At 47.0% G+C, this 22,400-nt stretch overlaps 1 protein-coding gene and 2 long non-coding RNA genes across 5 annotated transcripts in view; 1 reads left to right on the forward strand and 2 right to left on the reverse strand.

The window, feature by feature from the left end:
* Positions 1-10,603, forward strand: part of LOC137481803 (uncharacterized) — a 68,492-nt gene extending 57,889 nt beyond the window's left edge. Inside the window, exon 3 of the long non-coding RNA XR_011003690.1 lies at positions 8,574-10,603. This is a non-coding gene — a long non-coding RNA (uncharacterized lncRNA). The remainder of the gene's footprint in view (positions 1-8,573) is intronic.
* Positions 1-22,400, reverse strand: part of NTRK3 (neurotrophic receptor tyrosine kinase 3) — a 204,647-nt gene that overhangs the window by 940 nt on the left and 181,307 nt on the right. For 2 of the 3 annotated variants that reach the window (XM_068203717.1, XM_068203719.1), the window contains 2 exons: positions 19,850-19,924; positions 2,469-2,627 (listed from right to left, as the gene is read on the reverse strand). In XM_068203717.1, coding sequence (XP_068059818.1) covers positions 2,469-2,627; positions 19,850-19,924 — 234 coding nt within the window. The remainder of the gene's footprint in view (positions 1-2,468; positions 2,628-19,849; positions 19,925-22,400) is intronic. The other variant, XM_068203718.1, reaches the window with a different exon arrangement.
* LOC137481802 (uncharacterized) lies at positions 3,493-5,620 on the reverse strand. Its single transcript, XR_011003689.1, has 3 exons — positions 5,458-5,620; positions 5,343-5,427; positions 3,493-3,670 (listed from the first exon to the last, which is right to left on the reverse strand). It is a non-coding gene; the product is annotated as an uncharacterized lncRNA (long non-coding RNA).

The following is a 22,400-nucleotide window of genomic DNA, read 5'->3' on the forward strand; positions in this document are numbered from 1 at the left end:
AGTCCTTTCCATTGCAAAGCCCGGGAGAGGTTTATAAGGAAGAGAGTTCAGAGCATCTTTTCCTACATACTTCTCCTCTCTCTGACATAGAAAAGCAACCAAAAGAATGAAATTTCATGTCAAATCACATCTGTGAAAAAAAACTACAATGCTATCACTCTGTTTTGGGTCAGATTGGTGCTGCTAATGCGAAAAATGTGAGGTCCTGGATAACAGTAAAGTCTCTTCGGAGGGATGCCATTGGAAAGGACTCCACTAAGGGTCTCTTTGTGTACTGTTTACTGGAGGAATGAATGAAAAGGAAAGGGAAATATGAGTTTCCAGAGAGCTGCTATTACTGCCTGGCCTCCTTGGTTGGGGTTGATGAGTCCCAGCATTGCAGTGTGAAAGCGGCCTGCCACGCTCTGCAGATAAACACCAGTCCCAGGCAGTGTGTGTAGGGAAGCCACCCAGCAAGAGGTGTTTGGAGTTTATCATTTATGAATAGAAATGGTCCCACCATGCAGCTCAAGGGATACTTATCACTGTGCTGTTTGCATATAAATACAGAGGAGAGAGATTAGGACCTGCTGAAAGCAAGGAGACCAGGACACAGCATGAAGAGAAGCCTGCATTGCCACAGAGGTGCTGGATGCTCACTGTGGGGAGGAGGTGAGTAATGGTTCCTGTCAAGACTCCTGGACATGCACAGGAGCCCTGTGCTGGGCCCTTTCTCTCCAGGGCAAAGGAAAGGCATAGAGAGAAGTTAATGGACTGGCTGAGTGGTGCCCTGCCTCATTCCTCTGCTCAGAGGGGGTTTCTCCCATCCTTGGAAAATGCTGTGGGGGTATGAGGCCATGCAGGTGGCACAGGAGGGAGTGGGCATCCCAGCCTTGCCCACTTGCCAACACCCAGCAGGGGTGATGCTGGGCCAGCCTAGTCCTTGCTCCTGGTCCAGTCCTGGCAGCCAGGAGCTTGGCACAGGCTCATTGACCTGTCCCTCCATGGGCTCTGCCTCTCCGTGGGGCTCTGGCACTGCATCTGGACTGCCACAGTGACTTGCTCTGATGCCACAGCACACAGGAGCTGGTGGAGGTGTCAGTCCTCTGCAGCCACATAGGTTCTGCCCATCCCTCCACAACCTGTGAAAAACGAGACTGATGAGAGCTAATGTGGCTCCCTTCCACAGGCGTATTCCACCAGGATACTGTGGTCAGCAGGCAGAAAGAAGTGGACACACCAACAGCTAAGGGTAGGATCATATTTTATGCCGGGGGTGGTAGCAAACCAATACACTCTCAAGATTAAGGGTGGCTGTTTTCAGCCCTACTGCCCTGCAAAGGAAACTGAGGCAGAATGCATGGGCAAAGCTGAGCTGTCACGCTCCAGTGTGCCTATTGCCCATGTTCAAGCTCCGTGTGCTCATTTGTGTCTGTTTGTATTTGCCCTCACAGGGAAATGCAAGAGCAGCTCATTAAATAGCGTGACAAATAACTTCTGTCGCTGTCGATTCCATTGTTTGTGCCTCTAAAATGTTTGCGTGTGCTACTTTGGGATGTACAGTCAGGCCCCATTGAGCACACGAATGGGCAAGTATTAGAGCTGTAAAGCAACACCTTGGATTTACCATCTCTGCAACTCACTTAATTAAGGGATCTGTATCCAGAAAGCAGAAAATGCACATTTTTCATTACAAAAGGTGAAATTTCTGAAATCCATTAGATACACAGTAGGATAAAAATGTTCAAGGTTCCCACACACTGCTATGTCAAAGCATCTTTTTCCTCTTCTATAATACCTCCTGCTATTCCAAGCAAAAATCTTCCAATGCATTTCTGCTGATGTGCCTCAAACCTCAGCAGTGACACCCTGCTAATCCCAGCCAGCCTTCCCTCAACATTTTTACAGCGCAGCCCTGTCCTGGTGGGCTGCAACTTTTGCTAGTCAAAGAAATAACAAGGGCAAACAAGCTCCATGGGTTCCACCCTCAGTAAACTGGGGCAAACCATATTATAGATAACTCAGTGGCAAAAACCCCAAGGGAATGGGCTACATGAGATATATCAGATGAGATATATCACATGAGATATATCATAAAACAATGTCCCACAAACTGCAGCCTACAGTGAGCTTTAGCTGCAAAAGGAGAAACCAGGAAAATTCAAGGCATGACTTAGATCTCAGCAGTAATTTGGGTATCCCCAGTTCTGGCAGCACCCCAAGAGTTTATAAGATATGAAAGATACGTCAGGAAGTTAGCAGCGAGGGGCTGAGGATTAGCCAGTACGTGGCTTTGGCAGAGCTCTTTGATTCCTGCAGGCCTCAGTTTTCCCAGCTCTTAAACTGAGTTAATGACACTTATCCTATGGCTTCACCATGGGGGTGCCAAGGAGGGGACCATCCATGTACAAATTTCATTGCAAACAACCTGGAAAGGAAAGACAGCAAAAAATACAGTTCTCAGCTGAGGTGTCTCAGCACTGTTGTACCTCTGTGTTTGAGAGCTGGAACCAGGGCTGCTTCCCATATGTGAAAATCTCCCAGAGGATCACCCCGAAGCTCCAGACATCGCTCTCTGTGGTGAATTTCCTGTACATGATGCTCTCCGGAGGCATCCAGCGGATAGGCAGCATGGTGTGTCCTCCAACCTGGGTGAGGACAAAGGCACAGGGACATCTCAGTGGTGACAGTCCTGAGGAAGGGGTCATAGAATTAGACCATTGAGTCAAGCTCCTGGCCCTACGCAGGACACCCCAATAATCACACAAATGTGCCTGAGAGCATTGTCCATATGCTCCTTGAGCTCTGCCAGGCTTGGAGCTGTGAGCACTTCCCTGTGGAGCCTGTTCCAGTGCCTGAGCACCCCATGTCATGTCAGCTGTGACATGATGTGCACAAAATCAGGGCCTCCCTGTGAACTACAGCAACAAGGAGCTGTTCCAAAAAGCTGGGCTGGCTCCTGTCCCTCCTACCACTCGTGGGTTTACCCAGCAATCCCACCTGGTTAGCACAACCCATAGGGAGTGAAATGTATCAAGATGAATTACATCCTCTCCACCCAAAATGGGCTGGTAAGACAATCAAATGCAAAATGCCAAGAACATACTCCAGCCCCACAGTCTGGTGAACCTGGACACAGAGCAAGAGTGGTCAGCAAAGCATTTCAGGGCCTCAGTACTCTGAGACACCCACCAGAGATACAGCATGAGGGCTGTCCCTCTTCAGAAAGGTTCTCTAAAAGCCATGCACAGGCATCTGTGCATCACCTAATTGCATGAAAGCTTTTGCACTCACAAAACTGTGCTACAGGCCTTTTCAGAGACTGCTTTCCATATGTAAATGACTGCAGGACCACCCTGCAAAATGTGGTCTGTAGGTAAAGAACAGGTTCTTACAGGCAGGGATATGCCCATCAATTAATGGAGGAGGGAAAGCCAACTTCTTTGGAGAGTTTGGAGCTGGATGTATAAAATTGGGGTATGCCAAACCAGGGAAAGGCAGCTCCTCAGGTAAGAGTCAGCCCTTCTGTAAGGCATAGGAATTCAGCAGGTACACAGGAGGCTTGCAGGATGCATGCAAACAGTTCCAAAGTAGATGGATTTACCTTCAGCTTCACTAGAGATTCCTAAACAAGTTTCTCTGAGCAGGACAAGTTTTTCACTGTGCTGTCTTTCTGCACAAGAAGCTCCATCTGTGGGGAAACAGCTAATTGCTATGACCAACCAATACTGGAAGCAGCAGGGCTGCAAATCTCCACACTTTTTTCTGTTGAGGGCAAAGTGTCCGAGGCTGTAGCAGTGATGAGAAAAGTGCTTTTGTGGAGCTGCTTGGATGATGCTTGTCTCATTAGGGACACAAAAAAGCAATGCTAATAACTTTGTAGCACTGCAGCTGAATCAAACAGGCAGAAATCTTTCTGGTCCTAGGAAGGATGAGGGGAGACAGTGTCTGCTGTCTAGGATTCCAGCATATGTGTGCCTATTCCAAGTAATGAGATTGCTGTGCTTGCTCAGATGAAAACATTTCTTTTACAAACAAAAGCTCTCCTCTGAGCTGCCAGATTTTCCACAGGTTTCTTTGACTGATTAAAGCAGAACTAGCGTGGGGAAGGGTCAGTACAGGGACATTGCAGTGCTTGGAAGCAAGAGGGAGGTATGTTGGAATAGAGTGTGAAAGGGGTAGGATGCTCAGCTGGCTTTCTGCATGGAGGGGTTCAGATTTCTGTGGGGTTTGGCAGAATTTAGACTCAGGCTTGCAGAGTTGTACTCAGAGGGCTGCAGACCAACCCTTTCCCTTACTCTGAAACAGACCCTCCCTCAATAAAGAGGATTGTTAAAAGTCTCAGGAAGATCTTTCTTTCCTAAGTGCAGATGCTTGAGGATAAAAAGCTCATTGCAGCTCCACACCTCCTGCTTTGAGGTGGCTTGCCTGGTGTGTTCTCAGCTTGCTGCTCTGAATTCCCAAGAATATTCTGCTGTAATGGAAATGGAAATATGCTTTTCTTTGTTTGTTCCTTCAAAACCCTGGCTGCAAATTTAGCTCTTCCCTACATTCCCAGCTTTTACAAGGTTGCTTCTCCTTCTTGCAAAGGGTTCTGAGGAAATATTATAAGCAGAACAGGACATACATCAAACTTGATTGCTGCAAAAACTGTTTTGTGCTAATGCTTATTTTATTCTCCTTTAAGTACCACTAAGTCTTCAGTTTTCCAGCAATCTCAAAATGATTACTTGCTGAAAAGCTCTCTACGTTTGCAATATCCTGAATCTTGCAGGATCATTTGCGATTATAGGTAGTACAACGTCCTGAGCACAGTTAACTCCTTTTGGAAGAGGTCTTAGAGCAGTTCAGAATGTGTGAACCAGGCCCTCAGCTTACACAGATTGTACCACACAGCACTGCTCCTAAGGGAGGGTCCTGATTTACACCACTCAAGGATGTGGCCCTGGAAACAGAGCCAAGAAGCCAGCAGATAAAATAAAGATAAAATAAAGTCAAGGTCTTTGGTCTCCTCTAGACACACCCTGGTGAAGACCTGCCAGCAAAATGACATACACAGTCAAAAGCTGTCCCGGGGATGTGACAACACAACCTTGGCTTAGCTCATAGGTTGAAGTTCAGGAACAGCCAAAGCATTCCTCCCAGCCATGTGAGACACAGCTTTTACTACAAATTAATCTGGTAATAATTAATAATCAAATTAATCTGGGGAAGAAAATTCAAACAAGCAATGCCCAGAATTTTGTGGATCCCAAAACACGGCCCAGCTATGCTCAGAGATGAGGTGTTCCTTGCAGAGGCATTCTTTGCATCTCAAACAGGGTGCCACATTTTTGAGAGCAAAGATTAAGCCTTGCACTTACCAGCCATAAGCAGAACAGGCAACAATTAAACTCTACCATAAACCCACTCCAATGTCTAACCCAGCACATAAGGCTGACTATTACACTTTTAAAGGATTGCCTTTGACTATCACACTTTTAAAGGATTGCCTTTGACTATCCCTTACTGCTTCCCTTGCAAACTGATTAGGATTAAAGTTCCCATTTCACAGATGAGAAAACAGATGCAGGAAGGCAGGGAAGGCCTGCTCTGAAGCTATGCAGTAAGTGAACACCAAGTCCTCCTGGCTTGCAGTCAGCCATACCCTGTTATTTGATGATGCAGCAAAATTATTTAGAGCTGAGCACAGAGGGACTGTGCTAGTGATGCCACAGGAAGCAGAGTGTGTCCAGGGTGACAGAAATCCTTTGCATAACATGTAGTGATTGTGAGCTGTGTTCTGCCATTCTAGACTGGCATGTGATTCCCACAGCTACACACTTGTTTTACAGAACCAGCCATTGCCAGAAGCATAAAAGCAAAATGATGCTATTAAATCAGGCTGAAAAAATGGCTGCTGTTTTCTTCTTTTGCAAAGCCAGCTTACAAGGCATATCCTTGGCTTTGGAAAGAATCATTACCATGCCTTTAGGGAGGAGGTGAAAGTTTATTTCAGCCTCTGCTTGCTCAGAGCTGGGTCTAGCAGGCTTCGGAAATAAGTGACCATGCAGGACTGGTGTTTGTTAAGAGCACGCCTCTTCTGGGACTTCTCTAAAGCAGCCATGTCATCTTCCCACACCATCTTCTCCATTTGGGAGCTAGGGCTGGGAGAGCCCTGCTAACGGGTGGGCTCACCTTCCCCAGGGGTAAAATGTCCTGAAACAGTGGCATTACAACATCTCCCCTGGAGACACTCCATTGCTTGGAAGAGGGCTCTGCTTGCAAGCAAATAAGACAAGTAAATCCTCTTCTGCTCCTCTCTTTAAATCCTATGATGCTGCCAAGCTTGCCCTTTTGCCTTGTTATTTTAATGCTTCACAGATCTGCAGACTGGCCTCTTTATCCTATTGCCATGGCTGTCTAGCTTTGTTTGACATTTTTAGCTAACTTTGTCTCTCTAGATCAACTCCCCATGCCCACACTGACACGTTATTCCCACTGCTCTGCTCTTTCTGTTCACAATGCTATCCTGGTAATAAATAGAGCAATCAGTACACATCCTCTAAGCAGGCAAAGTTTTCTTTATTTCAAGATCACAGTATCACCTACTCAGTTCCATCCCTTTCTACTGGATGCTCTGAAGGGCATGACCTGGTCCACAGCCCCGTGTTTCTGATACTCCAGGGCACCTGGCCCCTGCTCTGAAGCCTCATCAGACATCCAAGCCCATGGACATGCAAGATAGCCAGCCCCTCCCTCTGAGCAGCTTATTGCTGGATTAGATATGAACCTCGGGGAGCTGGGGGAGGTTCATGAAAGGCCAGCATTAATGGCCATTAGGGAGAGAGATAATTACTTAATACTAGTACAGCACTTTGAGGATGTAAAGCTATATAAGTGCTATGTACAAGTAGTATTATAAGGCTTGAGGTTTGTCTGCTACCAAGGAAAGCTGGTGTCTGGGGGAAAAGTTCTCCTTGTCCCAGCTTTCTGAATGACATCCAGCTGATTAGGAAAGGAAAAGATGACATGTTATCCCCTGGTGAGTCTGACAGTATAGCAGCAGGTAGTGGAGCAGCAGTGTTCAGCAAAGACTGTGCAATAAATCCACAGTTTGGGCCACCAGCAGAGATAACCTGGAAATCAAAACCAGAGTAGGGCTGAAAAACCCTCATGCAAATTTAGGACTGGTGGGAATACAGATACAAGCACATTAAAGGCAGCTTTTGGTGGGAAGCAGTGTTTTCCCCCTTCCCAGCTCACACAGCAGCACCAGGACTGTAGCCCAAAGCAGCATTCAAAGGGGAACTACTGAGCCATCTTTTCTACACTCACAGCTGGAAGGCACCTCCATGTATCTCAGCTCAGAATGGGATTTTTCCCCAGCATACTCTTAGCCTGTGTCTTATTTTTCTTTTTGTGCAGTTTCCTTTGCAATGTTGAAATAAAAACCAAACCAAACCCAAACATAACAAACAAACAAACAACAACAACAAAAAAAACCCATTGCTTTTGTTTTCCTTGGTCATTTGACATTTGCTTTCCAAGGTCATTTGACACCTTTCCTCCTGCTTCTGGCACACATGATGGAGGCTCTGCTCCGGCCTTGGGAAGATCACAAGAACCGCTGTCTTTGTATCGTGCAGCATTATTTGAACTTCCCACTTTTGTGCTGGAAGCGGAGACATTTGAGTTTGTACAGAATCACACAGCAGTAGTGGAGACCTTGGCACCATTCCTCTCCAGGAAATTCTACTCAACCTAGTGATAAGACACACATTCTCTGATTGCCATCTCGGTTCCTGCTGCTGTAGGTAGGGGTGACCTGGGATCTTCTTTCCTTGCAGGCCTGGATGCCATCCCAGCCAGGACCATACCAAATCATATGTCCTTTAGAGCTCAGCTCTAGGAGCTGGGTGATGCAGCTCTGAGCCTTCCCCAGCAGCCAGCTGTAAGTCCCTATCAGGACATGCTGACTCCTGCTGCAGGCAGGGTGTGCTGTTAATTCAGCAGTTTTGGACAGTCTTGTATGAATAAGAGCCACAGGTGGCTCTCAGGGTCATCTGAGAGGATGTAAGGGCAAAAAAAAAAAAAAAAAAAAAAAAAAAAAAAAAAAAAAGCAATGAAAGCAAGAAAGAGGAAAAGCTGTACTGTTTGGCTAAGTTGAGCTCTTGGAGAACAACAAACAAAACTGCTGTAGATTGTCCCTTCATGAGTCAATGTTTGTCAGTTCAGGTTGGGGCACAAGGAGATGACTTCTCAGGGTGATGCAAAGAGCAGCACATGCTGCTGGCTGGGGATCCAGGAGGAGACATTCCTTCCTTGCCTTCAGCCTGGATCCAGCTGCACTGAGAAATTTTTCAGATGTGCCAGTATTTTGCCTCTGTGAGTCCTGACAGATTCCTGGGCACCTTTTATAAAGCAGAGGGATTAACTCTGACATGCCAGACAGAGCTGAGCTTTGCTGAACCTTAGCTGTCCCCACTTCATAGTTTCAACTGTCACCTTAGAAGGCTCTTAAGTACCCAAGTTTAGATCAGAGGTTGTTGAATTTAACTGCAAATTATGACTGGATGTGATTCCCAAGTGCTTTATCTGTAATTTCCTTTCAGCTTATCCAGGAAGAAAGGTCCTAGCTATATCTGAGACTGCACCATTGCCAGAATTACCCTGGCCTCTAAAAATCCCCAAGGTGTTCTCCTGATGGAAAGGCATCATGTGTTGTGGATGCACCAGCCCACAGGCTGAGCCTCCTGTAAGTGACTCAAAAGCCATCATAGCCCGGTCCTTGCCTCAACCTCTCATGCTTTGCAGTCACTGCTGTCACAGCCAGTGCTGGACAGGAGATTAAACAGCCAGCAAACAACAAAAAGCTTTCATCAAACTTTTCAACATACTTGGCTGTGTCCTCACCATGCTCCACTCTCCGGGAACAGCAGATGCGATCCTCTCACAATTCTCACTGGCTACACCAACCATCTCCTGCATTGCAGGCTCTGGCAGCGCCACAGCAAAAGGCTGGCTGCCTGCCTCCCTGCGTGCCAGCAACTGAAGACATCTCACAGCAGTTTTCTAGGGATTTTTGAGATGTACAGAATGCACAAAGCAACCTGGAGCTGTTTCTCCTACTTGCATGGAGCTGTGCTGGGTGTCCCAGTCATGCCCAAGGAAGGGAACTTGCTGTTTGCCTGCTGCTAGAGGCAAGATTGGATTTACCCAGAAAGAACATGGGAAAAGGAACCAAATGTCCCTGCCACAAGGTGATGCAAGGAGCCAGATGGACTTGTTCAGGAGCAGGAAACACTGACCAGGCAGGGTTAATGTGAAACTGAGAAAGGGGTGAGAGCTTCCTGCTGTCAGTAGGACTGTTTGGCAAGGGACTGTTTGTTCCCCCTAGATGCATATACTGTGTTTAAACATGAGTCTAAAAATAAAACCTGCCATTGACATTGTTTTTCCTTACTTCATTTAACAATCTAGTTGCTTTATGACCTGTAATTCGGAATAACGTTGAATCAAGCAGAGTAATTTGCAAGCAGGGACAGCAACCTTCCCCTTCCACCACCCCCCTCTACCCCTCATCTCTGCTCCACTGAGTGTGTTTTAATCCCACGGTTTTCAGCATTCCTAATGAGCCATTAACAAGCTGCCAATTACTTATGCAAATGAAGGAGGGCAGACATGGAGGGGTGGCTGTAGCTAGAGGTAAATTCTGCTACCTCAAAATGGTCTGAGATAAATCACTGCTGCTCTAAGAGCTGCCTGTGCCCAAGAGTCCTCTCAGCCATATTATCTACTGTCTAAAAATGCCAGAGGTAATGCAGAAGATGGTTAAGACAAGGGAAACAGAGGAGAAATTGCACATATATTTTTAATTATGTTTGCCAATAATCTGCTTGGTGTGCACCTTACTACAACTCACTCATCACCTTTTCTTCCCAAAACTCAAAGCATCTGCACTCACTGCTTGCAAACAGCTGCACAAACAGCTGTAGACGAATGGCCAGTTCCATGTTCATCTGAATAAAAGCTCCAGAAGCCATGAGCTCCAACACCAGGCTATGAACTCTGAGAAGCCCCACCCATGCCTTATTCAGCCAGGGGGGTTGTGGGAGCGGAGGAGCTGTAGTTTGTAAAACCTGTAGTAAAGAGGTCAGCACCAGCTCCTAGCAGGTTCTAAACCCTTGTCCTAAAAGTTGCTGCCAGAGCCTTCCCAGGTGGAGGAGAGGTGACCAAACTGATTCCCTGGGCCACCTACTGAGAGCTTCTGGTGGCCCAGAATGGCACAGCCCCACACTGGGAACTCAGAGCAAAGTGGTAGTGCTGGGGGAGGGTTCTCTGGTCAGCTCCCCCAGAGACCCTGGAGTTCCCTGCTCAGTGGTGGGTGGGCATGGGGCAGCTGTGGACTTGTGTGTGCCAGTGGTGGCCTCTGAAGTCCTCTGCACCACAGACACAACATGATGGGCACACATCATGGCCGGTCAAAAGCTACCTTTCTCATGGTCACTGCCCAGATAACAGCAGAGGCTGGGAATGCCACTAAATCTATTCAAACTGCAGCTTCCAGATAGTTTGTTAGGCACATTACAGATTTACCAGATGTCTCCACAAAGCTGGAGACCCTTCCATCAGAACAGGCCTGCTCAGAGATATGTAATACCCACGAGACAATGCAGCTCTCTGTTGGTACCAGCTTTAAAGGGGATCTGGAGTCTGCAAAGACTGCTTGTGCCAACAGAAACTGCCCATGAATGATCTGCATTATCATTTCCCTGGTAATGCTACAAAAGGTGTTTAATAGCTCAAAAGCTAATCGGATAGAAGTCAAGTTAAACTATCATGATGCAAGAAACACATCCATCAGGATTCTGTTCTTTTGGCCATGCAGAGAATGAAAATCAACCTAGTTTCTGGCTTTGGGAAGGGGGAAAAATATTTGCCCAATAAATCTTAACCTGGAGGTATAAAAGCCAAGTCTGAAAATGGCCTGAGAAATGTAGCTTAGGAAATAGCAGCAATAAAGAACCTGCATGTGTGATCACTCCATGCTGAAATGCTTTCAGATGGGTATCTCATCATCTCCCTTCCATCGAGTGTCTCTCTCTGTCTTGCCAGTGCCTCCCCTCTGGGTAACCAACAACACTCATCTTTGTCTGCAGCCAAAGCCATTCCTGACTGAGGACTACACAAGATGTAGATAAGGCTCCATTACTTCTGGATACTGGATAATCAGTTCAACTGCCTTAGCATTAATCATGATAATATTCAAAATTCATTAGGCAAGATTGTTTGGAAATCTATTTCTTGTTAATGTCAGATTTGCTGAGCATCGGCCTGGCAGCATGCAGACAGAAAACTGATACAAGCCAGGGCATGCCACCTCTCTATGGAAGCATTCTCTTTTTTTATGTGTAGCTAGACCGCGATGTGGCAGCTCCTGCCTGGTCTGTGTTTTGTGAATCTTGTCAAGAGCAGTAGAACACCAAGAGCACACCACGCTGCCACTTTGTTGATCAATGGACAGCTACAAAAACATATAGCTGCAGGTATAGTGTACAGTTCATAATATATGCAAGGTATACCGTGGAGTTTTTAAGGGGGAAAGCTAGACACTCAGATCTGCACTGACAAATCTTAATGATTTTGTATCTAAAACCTGGACAAGCAACCCAAAAACTTCTATGTGCAAGCACGATATGGAGGTACAAAAATAAAAAGTATTTAAAAATTAAAAACTGTTCCTTGCCTTCATGAAAACTTACAGCACTTCAGATAAAGCATGGGGCTTATTGCTTTACCAAGATGAAAATCTTTCAGGAATAAAATAGCTGGATCATTTATTGTAGCCAGTTTTGTGTACCAGTTGAGGAGTCCTCCAAACAGTGCACTTCCTAATGGTCTATTTGGCCCGTTTAGGCATTTTGGGTACTGTTGCTTTCCTCCAGGTGTGGGTTCTCACCCTCTAGATGAACGGTGGTTTCTCAGCAGGGAAACATCACAGAAATACAGACCAACGTCAGAAGATACATAGGCTTTCTCTCCTAATGAAGGCAGTGCAGGCACAGATGGCATCTCAGATAAACACGCTGAAAGCTGTGTTAGAATAAAGAGCTCATCATCGGAGGCTGCAGTGTCACACCTACTAATGATGTGATTAAACCCATCAGTGCCAGTGGGAAAGCTGTGCCAGCTCTGGCACTGCTGAATGAAACGCTGCATTTCACAGCAGGGCAACCCCCAACCTGCTACCCCCACCCTCCATCAGTCACAGCACTCTAGAGACACACTGGGGATAGTGATGTTCTTGGCTAAATTTCCTGAGACCTAAACTAGGGGAAGTTGCCATGGACATCTCCTTCCTGTGCCTGTCTCAAGCATCCCTGCCCAAAGCTGGTGTGGCAAGCAGGGGAGAGGCTGCAGATGGTGACAACAGCCCAAAAGGGACAGGCACAGGAGAGGATGGTGACAGCACCTGTCTGAGCACTGCTGTCATGGGGGAGCAGCAGTGGCACCAGGAAGGGGAAGAAATAAAACCAGCAAAAGCCAAAATGGTGACATGCAGATGGTGAGGCTGGGCTTGGGCTGTAGGATTCTGCTGGAAAAGAAGTTAAATTTAAAAAATTTGAAGGAATCAACCTTTGTGTTCTCTTCTCTATTTTTCCAGCTAAGACTTTCTGTGCATTGAAGTTCCCTCCAGTCTCAATCAAGTTGTCTGGATGCCCTTGAGTAGGACAGAGCTGCTGCAGTCCCATGCATTTCAACCACTGTGTTAAAATTCTTCCTCCCTACTTTATTTAGCCAGGAGCATAAATAAATAAGCAAACCCACAAACACAGGAACCTGGATCCCAGATGCCATTAGAGCCCTTGAGCACTAAGTGGCCATCACAAATATTACCAGTTGCCTTCTGCTCCCCTTCCTGCAGCCAGCCAGACCCTCCACCCCACCCAGCCCCATTGGGGCCATTGCACAAACCCAGCACCCAGTAGCACACATCTGACTGGTTTTGCCCTAATATAGGACTGCTCCAAGACAGTCAGCTCTCCAAACAGGCCAGTTTTCCTAGAAGAGTCTCTAGCCACCAGCTCTCCATTAGGGTTAGCCACAAGCGGAAGGACGGAAGGAGAAAGTGAGTCTAAGAAACCGCTAATGTTCTGCAGTGTCAGAAAGGATGAATGACCCCTGCAGACATATGCTGAGCAGACAGGACAGTCCTCAATTATGTCACTGCTGGAGCACTTTCTTCAAGGATAAACGTGACTACAGATGCTGGGCTTAAAGAAGTGGCTGCTTTCGCTGTTCTGGATAATCCCCTCTAGCCCAGGAGCATTAGGGGTGTGTGTGCCCCCGCAGTGACACGCATCTGCCTAGGAAAACGCTTTACAGGGGGAGGGAGAGTAGAGCTGAAAAAAACACCATTAAATTTCATTCTTCTCCCTTTGCTTTGTGAGAGCAGGCCCTAAAGGATTTGCTGAGGTATTGATGGGTGCCAATCCATATAACCCAGTGAACAACCCACAGCCTCCCTCAGGAAATCACTAACAAATCTTGCCTACATGACGGAAATTTCCTGCTTGCCACACTGATTTTCCCCACTCTCATCCTCACCACATTATCCCTGTGCTAACTTCTATATACTTCTCTCAACATTTTCTAACCTTCAAGCTCACAACTTTGTAAATATTTGCAATCAGGTAGCACATCTCTCCACTCTGGTCATCCTTTAGACAAATTATTTACATACAGCCCTTTCTATCCTCAGTAATCAATGGCTTCACACTGTCTTTGTTTCTGCCTCACCTCTTCAGCAGCTGTTGACTGTATGGATGCTCTTTGTGGGGCTGAACTGGGGACATGTGACTGTGTAATAAAAGAGTATTTAAACTAATGATTGCTGCAGAGACACACACTTTGCCCTTTAACTTGGGTTCTTTACATGGAGGACTTCAGAACAGCATTTGTTTCACTGGCTCACTGAAAGCCAGAAATTCTAGGGAGCTGCCACTGAAAAGAGACTGTGTTTGGCTTGAAGAGGACATGGTTTAAAAAGACAAAATGCAACGTGGCCTGGGGCTGGCACAATCTCACTTTACAGCACTACTTGCTGTATATTGATCAGAATGGGCTTGGTGCTTTATTAGCCACTCAAGAGATGCAATGAGCTGCCACTGGAATTTGTGCTTGATAATCAAAGGCATTTGTCATTCTTCCAAATGCTCTGTGAATAGGTGTTTGATTTGGGTGCATGTGAGAAATGGAGGAGAGCTATCTGGAGCAAGAGGCAATGTCCTGATCCACTGCAGCATTCTCCATGGTTCCATGGACACCACCCCACGGCGTGGTCAGGGACATGGACAGGGTCTCTGGCTCAGCAGAGTCCTTCACCACTGGCAAAGATGTCCCTGGTGACACATGAAGAGCAAAAGCCTTTTGCCTTTCAGCTGCCTGGCACACAGATCTCCCTCACAGCCCTCCTTTCTGTTTTGGCTTTCCTGCATTTCCTAGACAAACTGCTCTGGGGTTTTTTTGCTCTCTTCCTCTGACAGGTACAGGTGGCCTTGCTACCCTCTCATTGCACCTCCCCCAGCTTGAATTTTAAACTATTTAACAGCTTTAAATGCACCTAATGAGGCTTCAGCCTGCACTTTGCTGCCATCCCTCTGCTTCTCTGGCACCAGGAAGGAGAGTGGTGTGGAAGCCTATCACAGACTTCCCTGCGTTGGAGGGCTAATTACACAGTAACTAAGTGACCTCGTAAGTACAGGGTAATCTGCTGTGTAACACCAGGGTAAATGATCCCAGTACTCCTGTCTTTTCCACTGCAGCCTTCCACAGAGATGGAAATACAGCCAGGTAAATGGTAATTAATCTTTGAACCACCTGACACTCACCCAAGGCAGTGAGGTATAACCAGCAGAAGCCCACTGGCTCTGTGCAGGACAACGGACTCAGGAGCCACTGCTCTGGAAGTGTCCCGTGTCACCTGGCCAAAGCAGGGACTGCCTTGTCACCTGGCCTCTCCAGGACCCAGCTGCCAGGGGCGGTAGGAATGGGCTGGTTTCTTAGAGCTGGATGCAGCTGTCTCCTGCCTGTTGGGCAGCAGTTATTTGGAGTGACACATCCAGAACCATCTGCAGAAGGAAGGGGGCACCAGGAGCATGTGGATGCCCGAGGGGAACAGGCACCTGTGCTGTCAGTGGAAGCAGGATGGAGCCAGAGGTTCTGAGCAGCTTAGCCATGCTGGGATGAGCTGTCTGGAGTGCTTCCTTACCCTCACTGCAAGGGAAGTGGGTGGGAACAGCACCAATGCTTTCCTCTGAAACCATCCCAACCAGCCAGGCCCAGACCCAGGCATTCACCCTGCAAAACTCCAGGAAGATAAGCCAAGAGATCCATTTTCTCCCTCCCCACTGTGAGATGCATTTCATTCCCTCCCATGCTAACAGCCTGCTGCCCTGGGGCTGGGGGCTGTCTGTCTGACCCCTGCTACCTTCATGGCAACAAAATATATTTGCATTCATTTCAGACCCACTGACATCATTCCCTCTGAAGACCTGCAGATTTTATGGTAAGCACAGTAATGACTTTCAGATTATAGACTAATAAAATATTTTAATTTCTTCAGCACATTAAGGTGGGCACTATATGATTATTATGACATTTAAGTAGTGCTTTAAAAAAAAGAAAAAGGAGGGTGAGAGGGTCTGCTTGCATTTCTTTTCCAAGCATGAGCACTGAAATAGAAACTTAAAATCCCACACGTGGGTACCAAGATCAGCTCTGATACCTCCCCTCTGAGCCTGTTTTACTTGAATACCTGCCAAGTTAAAGAAGCTAACATGGGATTGCAGCATCCTAGTTCCAAACCTGGTTTTGGCAAAGGAGCCCTCCTCCCTTGTCACTCTGGCCATTCTGTGCAGCAGTGGCCTGAGCTAAGCACCACCTCCCTGTGCCATCAGGTCACAGCTGGGCCATCACACACTGGTGGGTTACACTGAGTTTTTACACTTGAGCTTGTACTCACCAATTTCTCCCCTCTGTCCATTCATTGTGTATTAAGATGGACAAATCATGGGTTTAGAGCATCCCATCATTTTCATGGCATGCAATGTACACCACAGGCTGCTGCACCAGGCACCTTCCTCTGCCTGGGTAGCACTTGCATGGTTTGGAGTCAATCAGATTGCACTGGACAAAGCAGGGGCATTTTGAAAGTTGCCCTTGAAGCACCATGGGTTGGTATGGCTGATAACTCTGGAATTCCTTTCCTAATCTGCAAAACAGGATGATGAAATTCTACCCTTGGAAGTGTTCAAGACCAGGCTGGATGAGGCTTTGAGCAACCTGCTCCAGTGGAATGTGTCCCTGCCCATGGCAGGGGAGGGGGACTAGATGTCTTTAATGTCCCTTTCAATCCAAACAATCCCACAATTCTGCAAACTCACTGACTTCTCAAAAATGCTGCACAGGTAATGGCTTGTACAGTGAAGCTATAAATGGCAGGGAAAAGCCTGTCAGCAAAAGGAAAAAAATAGCCAAATGTTTAGCTCAGCATTAGTTATACCTGGCAAGAGAGACACAGGGTTACACAATGAATATGATGGCGAAGAATAGCAAAAAGGTTCCTTTGTGCTGTGAGTACTTTTGCCTTGTTCCTCACCTGGATCACTCAGGCGATGACGTGAAGTCTGTTCTACAAGGCAGACGCAAGAGTGATCTCAGGCCTCCCCATTATCATTACCTGACCTTGCACGTTCTCTTCTGCAGCCTCAGCAGTTTTTTGTGGCGAGGATTTCTGGGTGGTTATTTTAATAAAACTGTGTTAAATTCCTTGCTTCTACGCCAGGTACCTGCTGTTTAACAAATGGGCCATGACTAAGCATAGACTGGAAATCAGGGGCAGCTACGATTTAAAGCAATGGGATTCTGGGACTGTCTTCTTCCCCTTAGGAGCACATTTAATAGTGGTGCTTGATTATGAAAAAGATAAATCTGATGTGATTGATGCAGCAGGGGATTGGATTTGATGATCCAGGGAATCCTTTCCAGATCTCTTTACTCCTAATGAAGTAATTTTTCAAAGGAGTTTTTAAGGGTGTGGTGGGGATGCAGTGCTCTGCTGATGGCAAACAGTGGTGAACTGTGTAGGTACCTGATGATAGTTAGTGGGTCCCCATCCCCAGATTTAACCAATTCTCATCAACAAGAGAGTGGAGCAGTTATCTTTCCTGGTTCTACTGATCTAGAGCAAACCAAGCAGAGGTGGGTGCAAGGATCCTACCTGCTTCCTTCTTTGCATTTTGCAGCCATTGAGGACTCTCAAAATTCACTCTCTGTGAACCAAACCTCAGATGTCTCAGCTCACAGACTCCCTACATATTCCTAAAGTACTTACCTGTTTCCCAATGCTGTAATCTGTAATCCCTTGCAATCTCATTTTCATGTGAATCTCCTTGGTAAGCACAAACACAAAAACACTCTTTAACAATGGCAAACTGAGGCACAGGAGAACTATGGAATTTCCTATGGCAGCAGAGGCTATCAGTAGCAGGGAAGGGACCTGCAGCACAGTCCAGGTCTGGGATCTCACTGCTGGACTCTGCTCCCTGCACCTGGCTCTGCCCTCCCTTTCAAAACAGGCAAAGCAGTTTTCAGCCCAAGCATTCACTGATCTGGGATTCCCATCCTTTGTCAAGCCCTGGGGGCTGAGCTTGGGCACAGGGCGAGGTTTTTTCAGAAGTGATGCCGAGGGTAAGTGATAATGTTCTTTTTTTCCCCCTAGTAGTTTTAATTCTTTGATTCCTACTTGCTAATAAGATAAAATGCTGTGATTTCTCCAGGATCAAATGGTGCAGGATAAGCTAAAGGAGTTAATTAATTAACAGGCTTTTAGAGCTGGGAAAAAATAATAAAAAAAACCAAGAGAGTGGTAGATAATAGCTATGAATACTGCCCCAGCATCACCTGCCATGACACTGTAGCCAAGGGGAGGCTGTCATGTTAGTGCTGGGCACGGTATTCTGATAGTGAATAAAAATGATAAATGAGATGGTAAGGCTTTCTGTCTCCAAAATGTGGTTATTCACAGATGTGCTACATGTCTCCAGGGCCTGATCCTGGCAAGTAATACCAGGTGTAGCACTTCTGTGCTCCTCTGGCTTCCCCAGGGATTGCTTAGAGCAGTGAGTGCTAGGCCCAGTGGCAACTGGTTGCAAGATCAGTTTCATAGTGTGCCAAGCATTTTGAATGAAAAGAGCTATAAAGAAGTCACATATTATTATGTCACATTGCAAAGGTCAGCCCCAGTATCTGTTCTGTCGTAAGGACATGATTCAAAGGCAACAAAATCGTGTCAGGGCACAGGGGAAAATAATTTTTTTTTAAAACTGCCTTCAGGGCCAAGGATACAAAATTACATCAGTGCTTAGAACTAAATTCCCATCCACACCCCACAATTCAATTTTGGCTCAGAAAGGCATAAGTGTAACAAAATCACCTTTCAGTGGCAAATCTTCTTATCTGCTGACATATCCCCTGCAAAATCAGCAATATCTAAACTCACACTCCCATTTGATTCTGGCAATGTCCAGGAAGTGCCAGAGCCTTGCTCTGTCACATATCCCAGGAAGGATTTGCAAGATCCACTCAGCTGCTGTAGGCATTCTGTGGAGCAGGAGGAGGGGTCCTGACACTCATCCTGCATTGCCTGGCCAGGAGCAAACAGCTCCCCTCACAGAGCCACAGGGAGGTTGGGGCAACTGGACCCAGGTGATTTATCCCAGACATGACTACTTTGCAAATTTTTATGCCCATCTCTGGGACTGCTAGCACAGGGAAGTTATTGGGAAATAAACTGTGGAAGCCATCACTTTCCTCCCTTAAACTGTGAGGGGTCATAACTGCTCTTTTCAGTGTCTGAGGGTGGATTAGCTCCATCCACTTCCAAAACAGGCTCAAGCAAAGACTCCATAATTTTCTGGATCAACAGAGCATTTCCTTGTGTGCCAGCAGAAAAATCCCACAAGACAACCAAGTTGGATGTTTGTTCCTCTCTCAGGCTCCTGCAGCTCAGCCTCAGCAGCCCTGCAGCTTCCTGGAGGGGACTCTGAGCTGAGGATCCTGCAGCGAGCACCACAGGAGCAGTGAGCACCACAGCTTTGCTCTTTGGGAGGAAGGCAGGGTGAACAGAGCTGTCACCAACCCTCAGCAGGTTCACACAGCTCGCGTGGCTCCCATCAGCCACACCCTTGGCAGAACCAAACTCCTCTGCTCTGTCAGAGCTTCAAACTCGCAGCAAGCCCTCACTGCCTCTTCTCTGGCCAAGGGATGGGAGCAGCAGTGGGAAGTGTTGGGTGGCATCCCCTCAATCACAGCTGCAGACACCCAGTCAGACACCCAGAGTGTGTCCAGACCAGCACACAAAAGTTGTCAGGGCTGGCATGTGACAATCCAACCACCCAAATGGTCTGGCCATGCCAGTTTAACCGTGCAAGCAGCTCTTGAGAGGACAACACAGGTCAGGGACAGCCCCAGTGAGTAGTGCAAAAGCCACCCTGCTTGGAGGCATGGGGGAGTTTAGCTGCATGGAGACAAACTTGCTGCCATCACAGGCCAAGGACAGCCCACACTGTCCGTCACCTAGTGCAGACACAGCCTGGACACCCACAGAGGAATTCTGCATTCATCCCATATTATCTCACCATCCAGAGAAGCCCCAGAGAGTGGCTGTAGTAGACACGTGTGCAGTTCCCATCACAGACGAGCCCCTTCACTGCCAAACACACAACACCCGAACTATTCCCAAAGCCACTCAGCCCCAGGTGTCATTTCATGCCCAAGCAGCACCAGTCCCCCACTTCCAGCTGCCCCAGGGTTGGGATCCACTCACTGTTGCAGCTGCCGCCGGTGCCAGTCTCTGTCGCTGCCACGCTGCGCTGAACTGGCCCTTCAGACGTGGCCCTTCCTGACAGTGAATGGGTGAGAACAAGGGAAGGAGACAAACAAAAGAGAAGGGAAGGGTGAGAGAGGGAGGGAGGGATGGGGGGGATGAAGCAAGGGGACAAGAAGGGAAAGGGAGTGTCTTTAACGGAACCAAAAGTCTTTCTCTAGCTGCAACATCCCAGCACTACTCAACGTTTGCTGTGAGGGCTCGGCGCAGGTGAGACCCTCTGGCCCCTGTGACCACCACCTCGCACCCCACACGGTCACCTGCACCAGTGCACAGAGAGGGTGAGCTAGGCAAGAGCCAAGGGGCACGCAGCCTCCTGAAACTTCTCCTTGGACTGTGAGGCCACACAGAATGGTCACACAGAATGTCATCCCTTGAGGGACCCAGAATTCTTCTCCAGACAAGAGAAATTTTAGGATGCTTGAGCATTTCCTCTGTATCTGGTACTTCAGCATCCTGCTTCTTGCCCATTGTCAGCCCTCCTGAGCATGGTGCAGGGACTCATCTGCCTCTGCCAGCAGAATAAGGCCCAGGCCTGATATCTTCACTGAACAAGCTCAGGGCAGCCAGAGTTAAGGGTATTGTTGGCCAAATGTCCCAGTGAAGCACCTCGCACATCACCCTACACTGGCCCAAAAGTTTTTGTCCCATCAGTACTGTCACAGGCTGAGGAAGAAAATAGCTGATCCCACAGCTCCAAAACACCCACAAACCTGCCAGCATTCAGAAAACTGAAGTTTAGAAAGGGACAGGAGAAGCAAAATTCTGAGGCAGGAAATACAGCACTACATTTTCCTCTGCATCAGAGTAGGAAAGATTTGGAAAATAGGAGAGAGGAAAAGGGGTAGGGATCTCAGTGAGCACACTGAGAGTGAATGAGAGGCATAAAGTCTGCTGACTTTCCAGTGAGATGTTTGTGTTCCCACTAGGACAAAATCCCAAGACAGAAAGGCAGTTGGTGAACACAGTGATTTGGGGGTACACTTCTGGCTGTGCTACTGAGGAACTCAGGCTGAGAACGGCCTGGGGAATACCCAAAAATATGGCCTCAAGGTGTGTCCAGCTGGTCATTGCCCTGGGCACCTGCCCACCCTGCAGTGGAAACTGAGCTGCTGAATGTAGCTGACAGCTCATTCTGCCTGGGGGATTGTCCACTGGATGAGTGACTCACCTCCCTTCCCAAAAAGTTGAAGTAGGAATTGGTGGGGGGAGAGGCTTAGAAAATTGTTTCATGCTGGTTGTTTAAATTGCCTCTGCATTACAGTTGGGGGAAAACAAAAGAAAAGTCTATGCATAAAACTGCATCCTAAAGCCAGCTGTGGCAGAGGCACGGATGTTGGAAAGAAGTAGAGCAAATGAAGTCATCCAGTAGTGGGGGAAAAACATCAATATAATATAGTGCAGAACAAAGCAAATTCTACCTCAAACACAGAGCTGAAAGGGAAACATCTCCCTCTGTCAGATCTATTACCATGCATTTACTGCAATAACAAATAACTAACCCAGAGAGTAACCCAAACCTGATTTATTTCTCCATCTAAGTAAATATGTAGAGGCAGACGAATTTGAGAGTAAAAACCACTGATCTCATATGTTTTTTTATATATGTTGGAAAAAATGGGAATGAAGTTTCTGCCTTGCTGCCAGGGGATGCTGGCAAAGCAGTTGAGCTATAGATATTGTATCTTGTCACTAATGACTGCAGGGAACTAAAAGGGATTTGGATTTTTTAATGCTTCACATTAATTGATAATTTGGTCTCAGAATCCACAGTGGAACAGAGGATTTGCTATATTGGATCTGTCTAGTGGCCCATAAAATCTGGCGCCTTGCCTCAGTGATGCTCAGAAAAATTATCATCCAGCGTCTTTGTTTATAAGGTTTTTGGCCATTCATGTAAGGACCATACAGCAGAAAGGGGCAGAAGGTCCCTCTGGCCTACACAGCAAACATTTCCAAAAACCCTGACATGAGCTTGGCAGGGTTTTCTCTTTATATTTGTTTGTTTTTTGTTTTGTTTTGGCTTCATTATTTCTTTAAAGCAAGAAAGAAACTCTTTAACTACAGATACACTGCTCAATAGATTATCAACAGATACACTGCTGATTTAACTCTTGGTCTCCACAGCCCAAATAGAGAGGAAGGTGAACTTCAGGTGTTTTCAGAAGGCAAACGGGAGCAAGGCTGAGGCCAGAGAGGGGAGATGCCTTCTGCTGAGCAGAACACTATTGATTAGGCAGTATAAAGATTTCCCTCACTAATGCCTTTAGCAATCTTATCATGTGTCACCCACATAATTGGATGGGGAAGAGAGAGGTGGAATCACTTAAGCGTTCAAAGCTCAACACACACTGAGAAAAGATTCCCATTTCGTGTGTGTGTGCAATTTTGTGCATCGTTGCCCCTTGATTGTACATTGAACACGCTCTCTTTGACAGCCAAGCCCTCAACAGACTGGGTATTAAAGCTGGTTGCAAATAGGGGCTTTCTC

The sequence above is a fragment of the Anomalospiza imberbis genome, chromosome 13 (assembly GCF_031753505.1).
Source record: "Anomalospiza imberbis isolate Cuckoo-Finch-1a 21T00152 chromosome 13, ASM3175350v1, whole genome shotgun sequence".
Classification (NCBI taxonomy): Eukaryota; Metazoa; Chordata; class Aves; order Passeriformes; family Viduidae; genus Anomalospiza; species Anomalospiza imberbis.